Genomic DNA, 15,419 nt, shown 5'->3' on the forward strand with positions numbered 1-15,419 from the left:
TGTGTGTGTGTGTCTGCTGTTGTTTCAGTCCGGCTGAGCGGAGTGAGTGTGTGTGTGTGTGTGTGTGTGTGCTGTTGTATTTAGTCCGGCTGAGCAGAGTGAGTGTGTGTGTGTGTGTGTGTGTGCTGTTGTTTCAGTCCGGCTGAGCAGAGTGTGTGTGTGTTTCAGAGCGGAGAGAACCTGCGGCAGGACATGCTGGTGCTGCAGATCGTGCGTCTCCTGGACCGCATGTGGAGGCTCGAGCGGCTGGATATGCGCATGGTCACATACAGATGCCTTTCTGCTGGCAGAGATCGAGGTCTGAGTATGAGTGTTCTGAGTATGGGTGTTCTGAGTGTGAGTGTGAGTATGAGTGTATGAGTGTGAGTGTGTGAGTATGAGTGTGTGAGTATGAGTGTGTGAGTATGAGTGTGTGAGTATGAGTGTGTGAGTATGAGTGTGTGAGTATGAGTGTGTGAGTATGAGTGTGTGTGTGAGTATGAGTGTGTGTGTGAGTATGAGTATGAGTGTGTGTGTGAGTATGAGTGTGTGTGTGAGTATGAGTGTGTGTGTGAGTATGAGTGTGTGTGTGAGTATGAGTGTGTGTGTGAGTATGAGTGTGTGAGTATGAGTGTGTGAGTGTCAGTGTTCTAAGTGTGAGTGTTCTGAGTATGTGAGTATAAATGTGAGTCTGAGTATGATTGACTGTGTGAGTCTGAGTATAAGTGTGTGAGTATGAGTGTTCTGTGTGTGTGTATGAGTGTCAGTGTTCTAAGTGTGAGTGTTCTGAGTATGAGTGAGTATGTGAGTATAAATGTGAGTCTGAGTATGATTGACTGTGTGAGTCTAAGTGTGTGAGTATGAGTGTTCTGTGTGTGAGTATGAGTGTCAGTGTTCTAAGTGTGAGTGTTCTGAGTATGAGTGAGTATGTGAGTATAAATGTGAGTATGAGTATGATTGAGTGTGAGTCTGAGTCTGAGTCTGAGTATGAGTGTTCTGAGTGTTCTGAGTGTTCTGAGTGTGAGAGTGTGAGAGTGTGAGAGTGAGTATGTGAGTGTGAGTATGAGAGTGTGTGAGTGAGTATGTGAATATAAATGTGAGTAAGTATGTGAGTGTATGATTGTGAGTGTGTGAGTATGATTATGTGAGTGTGTGAGTGTGTGAGTATGAGTATGATTGAGTGTGTGAGTATGAGTATGATTGAGTGTGTGAGTGAGTATGAGTGTGTGAGTGAGTATGAGTGTGTGAGTGAGTATGAGTGTGTGAGTGAGTATGAGTGTGTGAGTGAGTATGAGTGTGTGTGTGAGTATGAGTGTGTGAGTATGAGTGTGTGAGTATGAGTGTGTGAGTATGAGTGTGTGAGTATGAGTGTGTGAGTATGAGTGTGTGAGTATGAGTGTGTGAGTATGAGTGTGTGAGTATGAGTATGAGTGTGAGTGTCCTGATTATGAGTGAGTATGTGAGTATAAATGTGAGTATGATTGAGTGTGAGAGTGTGAGTGTGAGTGTGAGTGTGAGTATGAGAGTGTGTGAGTGTTGTGAGTGTGAGTGTTGTGAGTGTGAGTGGGTATGTGAATATAAATGTGAGTGTAAGTATGTGAGTGTATGATTGTGAGTGTGTGAGTATGATTATGTGAGTGTGAGTATGAGTATGATTGAGTGTGTGAGTATGAGTGTGTGAGTGTGAGTGTCAGTGTTCTAAGTGTGAGTGTTCTGATTATGAGTGAGTATGTGAGTATAAATGTGAGTATGATTGAGTGTCTGAGTGTGAGTGTTCTGAGTGTGAGTGTTCTGAGTGTGAGTGTTCTGAGTGTGAGTGAGTATGTGAGTATAAATGTGAGTATGAGTATGACTGAGTGTTCTGAGTATGAGTGTTCTGAGTATGAGTGTTCTGAGTATGAGTGTTCTGAGTATGAGTGTTCTGAGTATGAGTGTTCTGAGTATGAGTGTTCTGAGTATGAGTGTTCTGAGTATGAGTGTTCTGAGTATGAGTGTTCTGAGTATGAGTGTTCTGAGTGTGAGTATGAGTGTATGAGTGTGTGAGTGTGAGTGTGAGTGTGAGTATGAGAGTGTGTGAGTGTGAGTAGTGTGAGTGTTCTGAGTATGAGTGGGTATGTGAATATAAATGTGAGTGTAAGTATGTGAGTGTGTGAGTCTGAGTATGAGTGTTCTGAGCATGGGTGTTCTGAGTGTGAGTATGAGTGTGTGAGTGTGAGTGTGAGTGTGTGAGTGTGAGTATGAGAGTGTGTGAGTGTGAGTAGTGTGAGTGTTCTGAGTATGAGTGGGTATGTGAATATAAATTGTGAGTGTAAGTATGTGAGTGTATGATTGTGAGTGTGTGAGTATGATTATGTGAGTGTCTGAGTGTGTGAGTATGAGTGTTCTGAGTATGAGTGTGAGTGTGTGAGTATGAGTATAAATCTGAGTGTGTGTGTGTGTGTGTGAGTATGACTGTGAGTATGAGTGTGAGTGAGTATAAATATGACTGTGTGAGTGTATGAGTGTGTGATTGTGAGTGTGTGAGTATAAATGTGTTCTGAGTATGAGTGTTCTGAGTATGAGTGTTCTGAGTATGAGTGTTCTGAGTCCGAGTGTTCTGAGTCTGAGTATGAGTGTTCTGAGTATGAGTGTTCTGAGTATGAGTGTTCTGAGTATGGGTGTTCTGAGTGTGAGTATGAGTGTATGTGAGTGTGAGTATGAGAGTGTGTGAGTATGAGTATGAGTGTGAGTGTCCTGATTATGAGTGAGTATGTGAGTATAAATGTGAGTATGATTGAGTGTGAGTGTATGAGTGTGAGTGTGAGTGTGAGTATGAGAGTGTGTGAGTGTTGTGCGTGTGAGTGTTGTGAGTGTGAGTGGGTATGTGAATATAAATGTGAGTGTAAGTATGTGAGTGTATGATTGTGAGTGTGTGAGTATGATTATGTGAGTGTGAGTATGAGTATGATTGAGTGTGTGAGTATGAGTGTGTGAGTGTGAGTGTCAGTGTTCTAAGTGTGAGTGTTCTGATTATGAGTGAGTATGTGAGTATAAATGTGAGTATGATTGAGTGTTCTGAGTGTGAGTGTTCTGAGTGTGAGTGTTCTGAGTGTGAGTGAGTATGTGAGTATAAATGTGAGTATGAGTATGACTGAGTGTGTGAGTCTGAGTATGAGTGTTCTGAGTATGAGTGTTCTGAGTATGAGTGTTCTGAGTATGAGTGTTCTGAGTGTGAGTATGAGTGTATGAGTGTGTGAGTGTGAGTGTGAGTATGAGAGTGTGTGAGTGTGAGTAGTGTGAGTGTTCTGAGTATGAGTGGGTATGTGAATATAAATGTGAGTGTAAGTATGTGAGTGTGTGAGTCTGAGTATGAGTGTTCTGAGCATGGGTGTTCTGAGTGTGAGTATGAGTGTGTGAGTGTGAGTATGAGTGTGTGAGTGTGAGTGTGTGAGTGTGAGTATGAGAGTGTGTGAGTGTGAGTAGTGTGAGTGTTCTGAGTATGAGTGGGTATGTGAATATAAATTGTGAGTGTAAGTATGTGAGTGTATGATTGTGAGTGTGTGAGTATGATTATGTGAGTGTCTGAGTGTGTGAGTATGAGTGTTCTGAGTATGAGTGTGAGTGTGTGAGTATGAGTATAAATCTGAGTGTGTGTGTGTGAGTATGACTGTGAGTATGAGTGTGAGTGAGTATAAATATGACTGTGTGAGTGTATGAGTGTGTGATTGTGAGTGTGTGAGTATAAATGTGTTCTGAGTATGAGTGTTCTGAGTATGAGTGTTCTGAGTCTGAGTGTTCTGAGTCTGAGTGTTCTGAGTCTGAGTATGAGTGTTCTGAGTATGAGTGTTCTGAGTATGAGTGTTCTGAGTATGGGTGTTCTGAGTGTGAGTATGAGTGTATGTGAGTGTGAGTATGAGAGTGTGAGAGTGTGAGTAGTGTGAGTGTTCTGAGTATGAGTGGGTATGTGAATATAAATGTGAGTGTAAGTATGTGAGTGTGAGAGTATGATTATGTGAGTGTGTGAGTATGAGTATGATTGAGTGTGTGAGTGTTCTGTGTGTGAGTATGAGTGTGAGTGTCAGTGTTCTAAGTGTGAGTGTTCTGATTATGATTGAGTGTGTGAGTGTGAGTGTTCTGTGTGTGAGTATGAGTGTGTGAGTGTGAGTGTCAGTGTTCTAAGTGTGAGTGTTCTGATTATGAGTGAGTATGTGTGTATAAATGTGAGTATGAGTATGATTGAGTGTGTGAGTCTGAGTGTGAGTGTTCTGAGTGTGAGTGTTCTGTGTGTGAATGTGAGTGTATGAGTATGAGTGTGTGAGTGTGAGTATGGGTATGTGTATGAGTATGAGTGTGTGAGTGTGAGTATGGGTATGAGTGCGAGTATGAGAGTATGAGTGTTGAGTGTGAGTGTTCTGAGTATGAGTGGGTATGTGAATATAAATTGTGAGTGTAAGTATGTGAGTGTATGATTGTGAGTGTAAGTATGTGAGTGTATGATTGTGAGTGTGTGAGTATGATTATGAGTGTGAGTGTGAGTGTCTGAGTGTGTGAGTATGAGTGTTCTGAGTATGAGTGTGAGTGTGTGAGTATGAGTATAAATCTGAGTGTGTGTGAGTGTGAGTGAGTATAAATATGACTGTGTGAGTGTATGAGTGTGTGATTGTGAGTGTGTGAGTATAAATGTGTTCTGAGTATGAGTGTTCTGAGTATGAGTGTTCTGAGTATGAGTGTTCTGAGTATGAGTGTTCTGAGTAGGAGTGTGTGAGTAGGAGTGTGTGTATGAGTGTGTAGGTATAAATGTGAGTATGATTGTTCTGAGTATGAGTGTTCTGAGTATTCTCAGTATGAGTGTTCTGAGTATTCTCAGTATGAGTGTTCTGAGTATGAGTGTTCTGAGTCTGAGTATGAGTGTTCTGAGTATGAGTGTTCTGAATATGAGTGTGTGAGTAGGAGTGTGTGTATGAGTGTGTGGGTATAAATGTGAGTGTGAGTGTTCTGAGTGTGAGTGTTCTGAGTGTGAGTGTTCTGAGTGTGAGTGTTCTGAGTGTGAGTGTTCTGAGTGTGAGTGTTCTGAGTGTGAGTGTTCTGACTATGAGTGTTCTGAGTAGGGGTATGAGTATGAGTGTGTGGGTATAAATGTGAGTATGATTGTTCTGAGTATATATGTTCTGAGTATGAGTATATGGGTATAAATGTGAGTGTGTGAGTATGAGTGTGTGAGTATGAGTGTTCTGAGTTTGAGAATGAGTGTGTGAGTGTATACATATGAGCGTGTGAGTGTGAGTATGAGTGTAAGTGAATATAAATATGAGTGTGTGCGTGTGAGTATAAGTGTGAGTGTGTGAGTATACATATGAGTGTGTGAGTGCGAGTGTGTGAATATGTGTATGAGTGTTCTGAGTATGAGTGTGTGAGTGTTCTGAGTATGAGTGTGTGAGTGTTCTGAGTATGAGTTTGAGTATGTGTTCTGAGTGTGTGAATATGTGTATGAGTGTTCTGAGTATGAGTGTGTGAGTATGAGTGTGTGAGTGTTCTGAGTATGAGTTTGAGTATGTGTTCTGAGTGTGTGAGTATGAGTGTTGGTGTTCTGAGTATGAGTGTTGGTGTTCTGAGTATGAGTGTGAGTAAATATGAGTATGAGTGTGAGTGTTTTGAGTATGAGTGTTTTGAGTATGAGTGTTTTGAGTATGAGTGTTCTGAGTATGAGTGTTCTGAGTATGAGTGTTCTGAGTATGAGTGTTCTGAGTATGAGTGTTCTGAGTATGAGTGTTCTGAGTATGAGTGTTCTGAGTATGAGTGTTCTGAGTATGAGTGTTCTGAGTATGAGTGTTCTGAGTATGCGTGTTCTGAGTATGCGTGTGTGAGTACGAGTGTGTGAGTAAACATGAGTGAGTGTGAGTATGAGTGTGTGAGTAAACATGAGTATGAGTGTGTGAGTAAACATGAGTATGAGTGTGAGTATGATTTTGAGAGTGTGAGTTTGAGTGTTCTGAGTATGAGTGTGAGTGTGTGAGTATGAGTGTGTGAGTATGAGTGTGTGAGTATGAGTGTTCTGAGTATGAGTGTGAGTAATTGTTCTGTGTATGAGTGTGAGTAAACATGAGTGAGTGTATGAGTGTGTGAGTAAACATGAGTATGAGTATGAGTGTGAGTATGATTTTGAGAGTGTGAGTTTGAGTGTTCTGAGTATGAGTGTGAGTGTGTGAGTATGAGTGTTCTGAGTATGAGTGTGAGTAATTGTTCTGTGTATGAGTGTGTGAGTAAACATGAGTGTGAGTATAAATATGAGTGTGTGAATATGAGTGTTCTGAGTATGAGTGTATGAGTGTTCTGAGTATGAGTGTTGGTGTTCTGAGTATGAGTGTGTGAGTAAATATGAGTGTGAGTTTGAGTGTGTGAGTATAAATGAGTGTGAATATGAGAATGAGTGAACAAGTATGAGTGTTTTGAGTATGAGTGTTTTGAGTATGCGTGTGTGAGTATGAGTGTGTGAGTATAAATGAGTGTGAGTGTGTATGAGTGTGAGTGTATGATTTTGAGTGTGTGAGTGATTTTGATGATTTTGATTGTATGAGTGTAGGCGACTTTAAAAGCAAAAAGCTCAGCAACTGTGGGCCATATAATCAATGGTCACAGTTCTGAAATGCTTACCCCCGACAGAGAACAAGTCTCCACCCAGAATAACCTCTGTGTGTTTACTCTTACCACTGGTTTGACTGTACTCAGGTCTGGTGGAAGTTGTACAGGATGCAGTGACTCTGGCAACGATCCATCAGGAATGGGGTTTATCCGGAGCGCTGAGGGAAGACACCTTAGAGAAGTGGTTCCACATGAGGAACAAGACTAAAGAGGACTACGAGAAGGTGACGGATCAGTACTATAGCAAAACTAACCTGTTTATTTCTGCAATCAGAAAAGTGTAAATACTTGTGATACTGATGTTGTTTCGAGAGTATCACTGCTCACGTATAATATTGATACCAAATGTTTTAACTTGTCATTTTCTTACTGTGAAAATTAATGCGCAAAATAAACTAAGTGGTAAAAAATGAACGTATAGCTGATAGCAGAAACACACACACACAAACATACACTTACACTGTCCTTCCCCCAGGCTGTGCTGAACTTCCTCCACTCGTGTGCCGGCTGGTGTGTCGTCACGTTTGTTCTGGGCATCTGTGACCGTCACAACGACAACATCATGATCAAACACAGCGGCCACATGTTCCACATCGACTTTGGGAAGATCATGGGAAACGCGCAGAAGTTCGGCAGCATCAAGAGGCGAGTGTTTGTTCTCTTGTCTCGTAGTCTTTGAGTAATCAAAAGGAAACCCTTGTAAAAGAAGCGTGTGTTTGTGAATGCAGAGACCGAACGCCCTTCATCTTCACGCCGGAGATGCAGCGCTTTATCACAGGTGGCGGCGAGAACCCTCAGCGCTTCCATCGGTTCGTGGAGCTGTGCTGTAACGCTTACAACAGCCTGCGTGCGCACACACCACTGCTGCTCAGCCTCCTGCAGCCGGTGAGACACACACACACACACACACACACACACACACACACGACAGCTTCACTTCACTGACTCATTCTGTTATCTGATGGTCTGTGTGTGTGTGTGTGTGTGTGTGTGTGTGTGTAGATGCTGGCGGCCGGAATGCCTGATATGAAGGATGTCCGGGATCTTCAGTATGTTCACAATAACCTGCGGCCACACGACTCTGAGCTCGAGGCCACTTCATATTTCACTCGGTCAGCAGAGATCAGAGAATACTGGAACTAATGTAGTGAAATAAGTAAGAGATAATGTACATCGAACCGGTTGTTATCTCAGAATAAACCTGACAGGGTGATCAGGATCAGGTCTTCCATCAGCCTGAAGGGGGTTTATTCTGAGATAACACACACACACACACACACACACACACACACCTGAAGGGGTTTATTCTGAGATAACAACCGGCTCGATGTACATTATCCCGCTTATTACACGGATACTTGCCACATCAGTAAATAATTAGACACAAAATATTGATCTGAGTTGAAATATTTTATTAGGTGTTTAAACGCAAAGCTTTCGCGGAGAGAGCAGTTTCAGCGGCAAGATCAAACTAGATGGACATTTAAGAGATACGGTATACAGTCATACCACTTATTACATAGCATTTCACCACATAAATAATTATGGGGATCATAGATATTGATTTCAGATTAAACTGTTTTAAAATCGTACCTGTTTGTATTTTATAATCCAACAGTGTACAAACAATAGTCATAAAATGGCGGCAGCTGCATTTGTATGAAACGAGAGAGCGAGTCCACGAAACTGGATGGCATACTTAAATAACTGTACACAAAATATTTAGTTTGAGTTTTGACTTTTAATATTTTTATAGCTCACCAAAATGCAAAACTTCCATGAAGAAAAACTGTTCAGAGCGAGTGTATAGTGCTGCTGACCCGGATGAGCCTGTGTTTCTGTTTTCAGCGGTTGTTATCTGGGAATAATTTACCGCTTAATGGCGTGATTGACCAATCAGAATCAAGCATTCCACAGAGCCGTGAAATAACTAACGTTAACTAATGCGACCTTATTGTAAAGTGTCACACATGTGAGTTTATAGGGCCTTAAATATGAATATAGCAGAAGGAGAGTTTGCGGTATGTGGATTTTTCATGTTTATTTTAAATATCTGATCATGATTTCAGTAGATCTTTACACATCTGTAAAGAACATGTTCTCTTCTCACACCACAATTTCATTCCTGTGCAAAAAAGGCCGGCCGAATCTGAGGCCTTCAAGGCCTTCCTGCTGCCCTTTGAGTGTTTGTGGAGGTTCTACTTTTTTAGGACTAGATTTTATTTTCTGTTTCAGAAAGATTAAGGAGAGCATGGAGAGTTTCCCTGTGAAGTTAAACTTCCTGATCCACAATATGGTGCAGTTTTCCTCCGGCAGACGTTCGGAGCCACTGACTGACAGCAGGATCTCCAACACATCCAACATCCAGCAGGCCGTGATCCAGAAATACAGCGGCAGCGGCAAAGATGTGGTGAGATTCCTTCAGGAAGACCTTCAAGAAGAGGACTGAATGAAGAGTGGATGAAAAGAAGTTCAGTGAAGAGTATTCAACTGTGCTGTTAATCTTTTGAACTAAAAATAAGATTATCTCAGATAAGGCAGTCATACTTCAGTTTATGGTTGCGTAATCTTGGTTTATAATGACAAGTATACAGAAAAGTCAAAGTCTATTTGGGCAGTAAATATTTTTTTTCACACACGTCTTCTTTCAGGTCCTCCAGCATGTTTTACATACTATCTCATTAACGTACATGTTCAAATATAGAGTAACATTGTTAGTTTAACTAATGTAGATAATGTTTACAAATGAAACGGTAACACTTTACCATAGGGTTCATTAGTTAACATTAGTTAGCATGAACTAATAATGAACTGCATGTTTACAGCATTTATTAATCTTTGTTAATGTTAATGTCAACATTTATTAATACTTTATTCAAATCTTGGTAACATTAGTTAATGCACTGTGAACTAACATGAACAAACAATGAACAGCTTTATTTGTATTAAGTAACATTAACAAAAATGAATAAATACTGTAACAAATGTATTGTTCATGGTTAGTTCATGTTAGTTAATACATTAACTAATGTTAACTAATGAAACCTTACTGTAATGTGTTACCAATAAACAGGGAAGGCTGTGTTTGTGTAGTAAAGCGTAGTGAGCAGTGTTCGGGTTCGAGCCTTCACAGACAGATGAACTCTAGCAGACATCTAATGACTCCTAATGACAGAAATGCTTCTCCTCTGTCAGACGTACGAGCTGAAGCTGACCATCGAGGACGGTTTCGTCATCAGTCACAAGAGCTTTGCTCAGTTCGAGACGCTCCACAAGCTGCTTCAGAAGCACTTCATCGAGTCCACACTGCCCAAGTAAGATTCTGTTTACACAGCCGGCCCGAGGAGGTGTGTGTGTGTGTGTGTGAGTGAGTGAGTGCAGTGAGGTGAGTGAGTTCAGTCAGTGAGTGAGAGCAGTGAGTGAGTTCAGTCGATGAGTGAGTGCAGTGAGTGTGAGTTCAGTCAGTGAGTGAGAGCAGTGAGTGAGTTCAGTCAGTGAGTGCAGTGAGTGTGAGTGCAGTCTGTGAATGCAGTGAGTGTGAATGCAGTGAGTGAGTTCAGTCAGTGAGTGAGAGCAGTGAGTGAGGTCAGTCTGTGAGTTCAGTGAGTGAGTGCAGTGAGTGAGTGCAGTCAGTAAGTGCAGTGAGTGAGTGCAGTGAGTGAGTTCAGTCGGTGAGTGAGTGCAGTCAGTGAGTGAGAGCAGTGAGTGAGTTCAGTCGGTGAGTTCAGTCGGTGAGTGAGTGCAGTCAGTGAGTGAGAGCAGTGAGTGAGTTCAGTCGGTGAGTGAGTGCAGTGAGTGAGTTCAGTCGGTGAGTGAGTGCAGTCAGTGAGTGAGAGCAGTGAGTGAGGTCAGTCAGTGAGTTCAGTCGGTGAGTGAGTGCAGTCAGTGAGTGAGAGCAGTGAGTGAGTTCAGTCGGTGAGTGAGTGCAGTGAGTGAGTTCAGTCGGTGAGTGAGTGCAGTGAGTGAGTGCAGTGAGTGAGTTCAGTCGGTGAGTGAGTTCAGTCAGTGAGTGCAGTGAGTGAGTTCAGTTGGTGAGTGCAGTGAGTGCAGTCAGTGAGTGAGAGCAGTGAGTGAGGTCAGTCGGTGAGTGAGTGCAGTGAGTGAGTTCAGTCGGTGAGTGCAGTGAGTGAGTGCAGTGAGTGAGTTCAGTTGGTGAGTGCAGTGAGTGCAGTCAGTGAGTGAGAGCAGTGAGTGAGGTCAGTCAGTGAGTGTAGTGAGTGAGTTCAGTCAGTGAGTGAGTGCAGTGAGTGAGTTCAGTCAGTGAGTGCAGTGAGTGTGAGTTCAGGCAGTGAGTGAGTTCAGTGAGTGCAATGAGTGAGTTCAGTCAGTGAGTGCAGTGAGTGAGTGAGTTCAGTCAGTGAGTTCAGTTGGTGAGTGAGAGCAGTGAGTGCAGTGAGTGAGTTCAGTCAGTGAGTGAGTGCAGTGAGTGAGTTCAGTCGGTGAGTGAGTTCAGTCGGTGAGTGAGTGTAGTGAGTTCAGTCAGTGAGTGCAGTGAATGTGAGTGCAGTGAGTGAGTTCAGTCAGTGAGTGTGAGTGCAGTGAATGAGTTCAGTCGGTGAGTGAGGGCAGTGAGTGAGTTTAGTGAGTGCAGTCAGTGAGTGTGTATGAGTACAGTACAGTGATGTGAGTGTGAGTGCAGTGAGTGAGTTCAGTCAGTGAGTGTAGTGAGTGTGAGTTCGGTGAGTGCAGTGAGTGAGTTCAGTCAGTAAGTGCAGTGAGTGTGAGTGCAGTGAGTGAGTTCAGTCGGTGAGTGAGAGCAGTCAGTGAGTGTGAGGTGAGAGTGAGTGAGTTCAGTGAGTGCAGTCAGTGAGTACAGTGAGTTGAGTGTGAGTGAGTTCAGTCGGTGAGTGAGAGCAGTGAGTGAGTGCAGTGAGTGTGAGAGCAGTGAGTGAGTTCAGTTGGTGAGTGAGTGCAGTGAGTGAGAGCAGTGAGTGAGTTCAGTGAGTTCAGTCGGTGAGTGAGTGAGTTCAGTGAGTGAGTTCAGTCGGTCAGTGAGTGCAGTGAGTGAGTTCAGTCGATGTGTGAGTGCGGTGAGTGAGAGCAGTGAGTGTGAGTGCAGTGAATGAGTTCAGTCGGTGAGTTCAGTGAGTGTGAGTGTGAGTGCAGTGAGTGAGTGTGTATGAGTGCAGTGTGTGAGTGAGTACAGTGAGGTGAGTGTGAGTACAGTACAGTGAGTGTGAGTGAGGTGAGTGTGAGTGAGGTGAGTAAGTGAGGTGAGTGTGAGTGAGTACAGTGAGGTGAGTGTGAGTGAGTACAGTACAGTGAGGTGAGTGTGAGTGAGGTGAGTGTGAGTGAGTACAGTGAGGTGAGTGTGAATGCAGTGAGTGAGGTGAGTGTGAGAGTACAGTGAGGTGAGTGTGAGTGAGTACAGTGAGGTGAGTGTGAGTACAGTACAGTGAAGTGAGTGAGTGCAGTGAGTGAGTTCAGTTAGTGCAGTCAGTGAGTGAGTACAGTGCGGTGAGTGTGAGTGAGTGCAGTGAGGTGAGTGCAGTGAGATGAGTTCAGTGAGTGTGAGGTGAGTGTGAGTGAGTAAGTTCAGTGAGTGAGTGTAGTGAGGTGAGTGTGAGTGCAGTGAGTGTGAGTGAGTACAGGGAGGTGAGTGTGAGTGAGGTGAGTACAGTACAGTGAGGTGAGTGAGTACAGTGAGGTGTGAGTGAGGTGAGTGTGAGAGTACAGTGAGTGTGAGTGAGGTGAGTGTGAGTGAGTACAGTACAGTGAGGTGAGTGTGAGTGAGTACTGGGAGGTGAGTGTGAGTGAGGTGAGTGAGTACAGTACAGTGAGGTGAGTGAGTACAGTGAGGTGAGTGTGAGTGAGGTGAGTGTGAGGTGAGTGTGAGAGTACAGTGAGTGTGAGTGAGTACAGTACAGTGAGGTGAGTGCAGTCAGTGAGTGAGTTCAGTTAGTGCAGTCAGTGAGTGAGTTCAGTTAGTGCAGTCAGTGAGTGAGTGCGGTGAGGTGAGTGAGTTCAGTGAGTGAGGTGAGTTCAGTGAGTGTGAGTGAGGTCAGTGAGTGAGTCAGTCAGTCAGTGCTGTTCTTCCACAGCCGGCCTGATGAGGAAAGTGTGTGTGTGTGTGTGTGAGTGAGTGATTGTGTGAGTGTGTGTGAGTGAGAGCCACAATGATCCTGATCCGCTGTTCTCCTGCTTCCAGGTTCCCCAGCTGGTTCCACATGTCCTTCACGGCGAGCAGGAGGATGGTTCTGCTGAACCGGTACCTGAAGGAGCTGTTCTCCGGGCCCTGCAAAGGAGTAAGCATGACTGAGCCGCACTGCACTGCACCGCACAGTTCACTGCACTATCACTGATGTTTCCCAGAGTTCACTGCACCATCACTGATGTTTCTCAGAGTTCACTGCACCATCACTGATGTTTCCCAGAGTTCACTGCACTATCACTGATGTTTCCCAGATTTCACTGATGTTTCCCTGCACTGATGTTTCCCAGAGTTCAAAGCACTTTCACTGATGTTTCCCAGATTTCACTGATGTTTCCCTGCACTGATGTTTCCCAGAGTTCACAGCACTTTCACTGATGTTTCACTTTGTTTATGACAGAACGAGTACGTCTGCAGTCTCTTCCTAGATGGACCGAATGCTGCCAGCAAATCAGGTGACTTTCCATCGGTGACGTTTACATATCGATGACGTTTAGGGACGTTTAAAACTTTGGAGATGCCATGTAAATGTCAGGACTAGCATGAAGAGGATACTAAATCAGAGCTATAATAGTCACAGCGCCGTCTTTCAGTCACAATGAAACGCTGCTCTTCCTTTCAGTTTCATGATCTCAGTTATCACACACATCTGTGGTCGACTGGCTTTGACTTGTTTTACGAGTTCACACTTACATATAATTTTGAGGGAGTAAGATTTAATGCATATTTGGCGTGCTGTCCGGAGGGAGGGCTCCGAGCTCGGAATTCAGACCGAACCCAGAGTACTCCCCCCCGCATGTAAGTGTTTAGAACTAGAAGTGTGGAGAAGGGGTGGTGGGGGGATGCTGCAAACTGTCAATGGATTGAGGTAAGACTGCTGAGTCTATATATACCCTCTTATCATTGATTGCTGAGTGCTATCCACTCGTGTTAATTATCTGAACGTGCTCCTCCTGAACTTAGTTAATAAAACTTCATTTAGGGATTCATTCACGTATTTTATTCCCAAACCAGCAATATTTTGAAGGTTTAAATGGATTGGAATTTCCAAGCACTTTATATTTTAACATGAGTTATTTCTTCTGTTTAAAACACTGCAATATTCCTGCAGTTCTGCATCAGTTAGCGGCTCCTTGTTTCTGTTTGTTTCAGAACCAGATGCTCATCTCCGGCCACAGATTCAGCTCTACCTGTCTTATAAAGATTTTAAACTATCTGTCATGATAAAGCACTTGAAAAATATTGTGAGTCATTTTTCAACCCTTCTTGATTTGAAAATCATTATTTGACATGACGAGTTTAATATGTTCACTTAACTCACTCACACTACCGACCAAAAGTTCGGAAGAATTATGATTTGAAAGAGTCTCTTCTGCTCACCAAGGCTGCATTTATTTGATTAATAATATTTTCACAACATTGCTGTTTTTATTGTATTTTTAGTTTACATTAGACAAACATCCAACTAAAACATTCCATGAATGATGTATAAATAATGTTTTTGTGCTAACGTTCTGAGAACAATATTAAAGACCAGATGATATTACCGGTCACGCTGCGAGAACATACACTGGCTGGTGTGTTTTGAAGCAGATCTGTGTGTGTGTGTGTGTCTCAGAGGTTGTCTAACGGTTCGTGTCCGGATGCGTATGTGGTCACGCGACTGAGACCCGATCCACACGACCAGAGCAAGAGGAGGACTAAAGCGGTCCGCAGCAACGGCAATCCCACATTCAATGAACTGGTGAGAGAAAACCTTGTCTCTTGTACCTGGTGTTTGTGAAGCACTTGTTTTCAACAGTAGTGGATCTGAGCGTGAGATCTGCTGTTTTCTCTCAGATCGAGTACAGGAATGTGCTGAAGCTCCACGGCTGTGTGCTGGAGGTCACGGTGAAGAGCAGAAAGGCTTTCGTTGCTGCCACAAACGTGGTTCTGGGAGAGAGAGTTCTGGACCAGGAGAAGTGGTTTCCTCTGGGCTTCTCTGCGGTTTAAAGACCAGCTTTACTCCAGTGCTCACTGAACATGAAGCTTAAAGTTTCACAGAACCATCAGCTGTTTATATGATCTCTACGATTCTGGTAGAGATCATATAATATGAAGGAGAGATGGCGATCAGAATTAATAAAGCTCATCGGATGGAGTTTCTTGCCACTGTCTCCCTGGTCTCGCTGCTCATAAAGACACGTTAAAGCTGTACTTTAAACTAGTGTAGATCTAATTCACTGTATTCTAGAGCTGCTTTGTTGTACTTGAAGTTGTATTAGAAACCACTGATTCTTCACACACTGATTTTACTGTAAAGCTGTTTTGAAGGAATTTGTATTGTATGAAGTGCTAAATTAATAAAAGTAAAACTTGATGAATATATATGGCAATTAAGAACTCTTTAGTCATAAAGAATGTTGAGCAGTTTCTGAACACAGTGTAACAGCAAGAGCTGGTTTTCCAGAACTCAACATAGTGTCGGCCCAGGGGCCTCATTTATAAAACTGTGCGTAGGAACCTTACTAAAAGTGTACGTGCGCCCGAAAGCCAAAAATGGCGTACGCAAAAAAATATTCAGACTTATAAAACCGTTCGTACGCCAGAACCTGCGCAGAATTCACTTTATAAATCCCAGTCAGCGGAAGATTGTGCGCACATGCGTCTCCACCCCGAAATAGCCATATAT

The 15,419-nt window shown here is 43.2% G+C and overlaps 1 protein-coding gene across 1 annotated transcript in view; it reads left to right on the plus strand.

The window, feature by feature from the left end:
- pik3c2g (phosphatidylinositol-4-phosphate 3-kinase catalytic subunit type 2 gamma) overlaps positions 1 to 15,115 on the plus strand; it is a 53,597-nt gene extending 38,482 nt beyond the window's left edge. The window contains exons 21-32 of the mRNA XM_084123821.1: positions 169 to 298; positions 6,685 to 6,821; positions 7,073 to 7,242; positions 7,326 to 7,482; positions 7,600 to 7,709; positions 8,833 to 9,007; positions 9,793 to 9,911; positions 12,746 to 12,842; positions 13,149 to 13,203; positions 13,901 to 13,992; positions 14,367 to 14,492; positions 14,588 to 15,115. Coding sequence (XP_083979947.1) covers positions 169 to 298; positions 6,685 to 6,821; positions 7,073 to 7,242; positions 7,326 to 7,482; positions 7,600 to 7,709; positions 8,833 to 9,007; positions 9,793 to 9,911; positions 12,746 to 12,842; positions 13,149 to 13,203; positions 13,901 to 13,992; positions 14,367 to 14,492; positions 14,588 to 14,740 — 1,521 coding nt within the window. The 3' untranslated portion in view covers positions 14,741 to 15,115. The remainder of the gene's footprint in view (positions 1 to 168; positions 299 to 6,684; positions 6,822 to 7,072; positions 7,243 to 7,325; positions 7,483 to 7,599; positions 7,710 to 8,832; positions 9,008 to 9,792; positions 9,912 to 12,745; positions 12,843 to 13,148; positions 13,204 to 13,900; positions 13,993 to 14,366; positions 14,493 to 14,587) is intronic.
- The last annotated feature ends 304 nt before the right edge of the window (positions 15,116 to 15,419 follow it).

This window comes from Abramis brama (genome assembly GCF_963993115.1).
Source record: "Abramis brama genome assembly, chromosome: 9".
In the NCBI taxonomy this organism is placed as follows: domain Eukaryota; kingdom Metazoa; phylum Chordata; class Actinopteri; order Cypriniformes; family Leuciscidae; genus Abramis; species Abramis brama.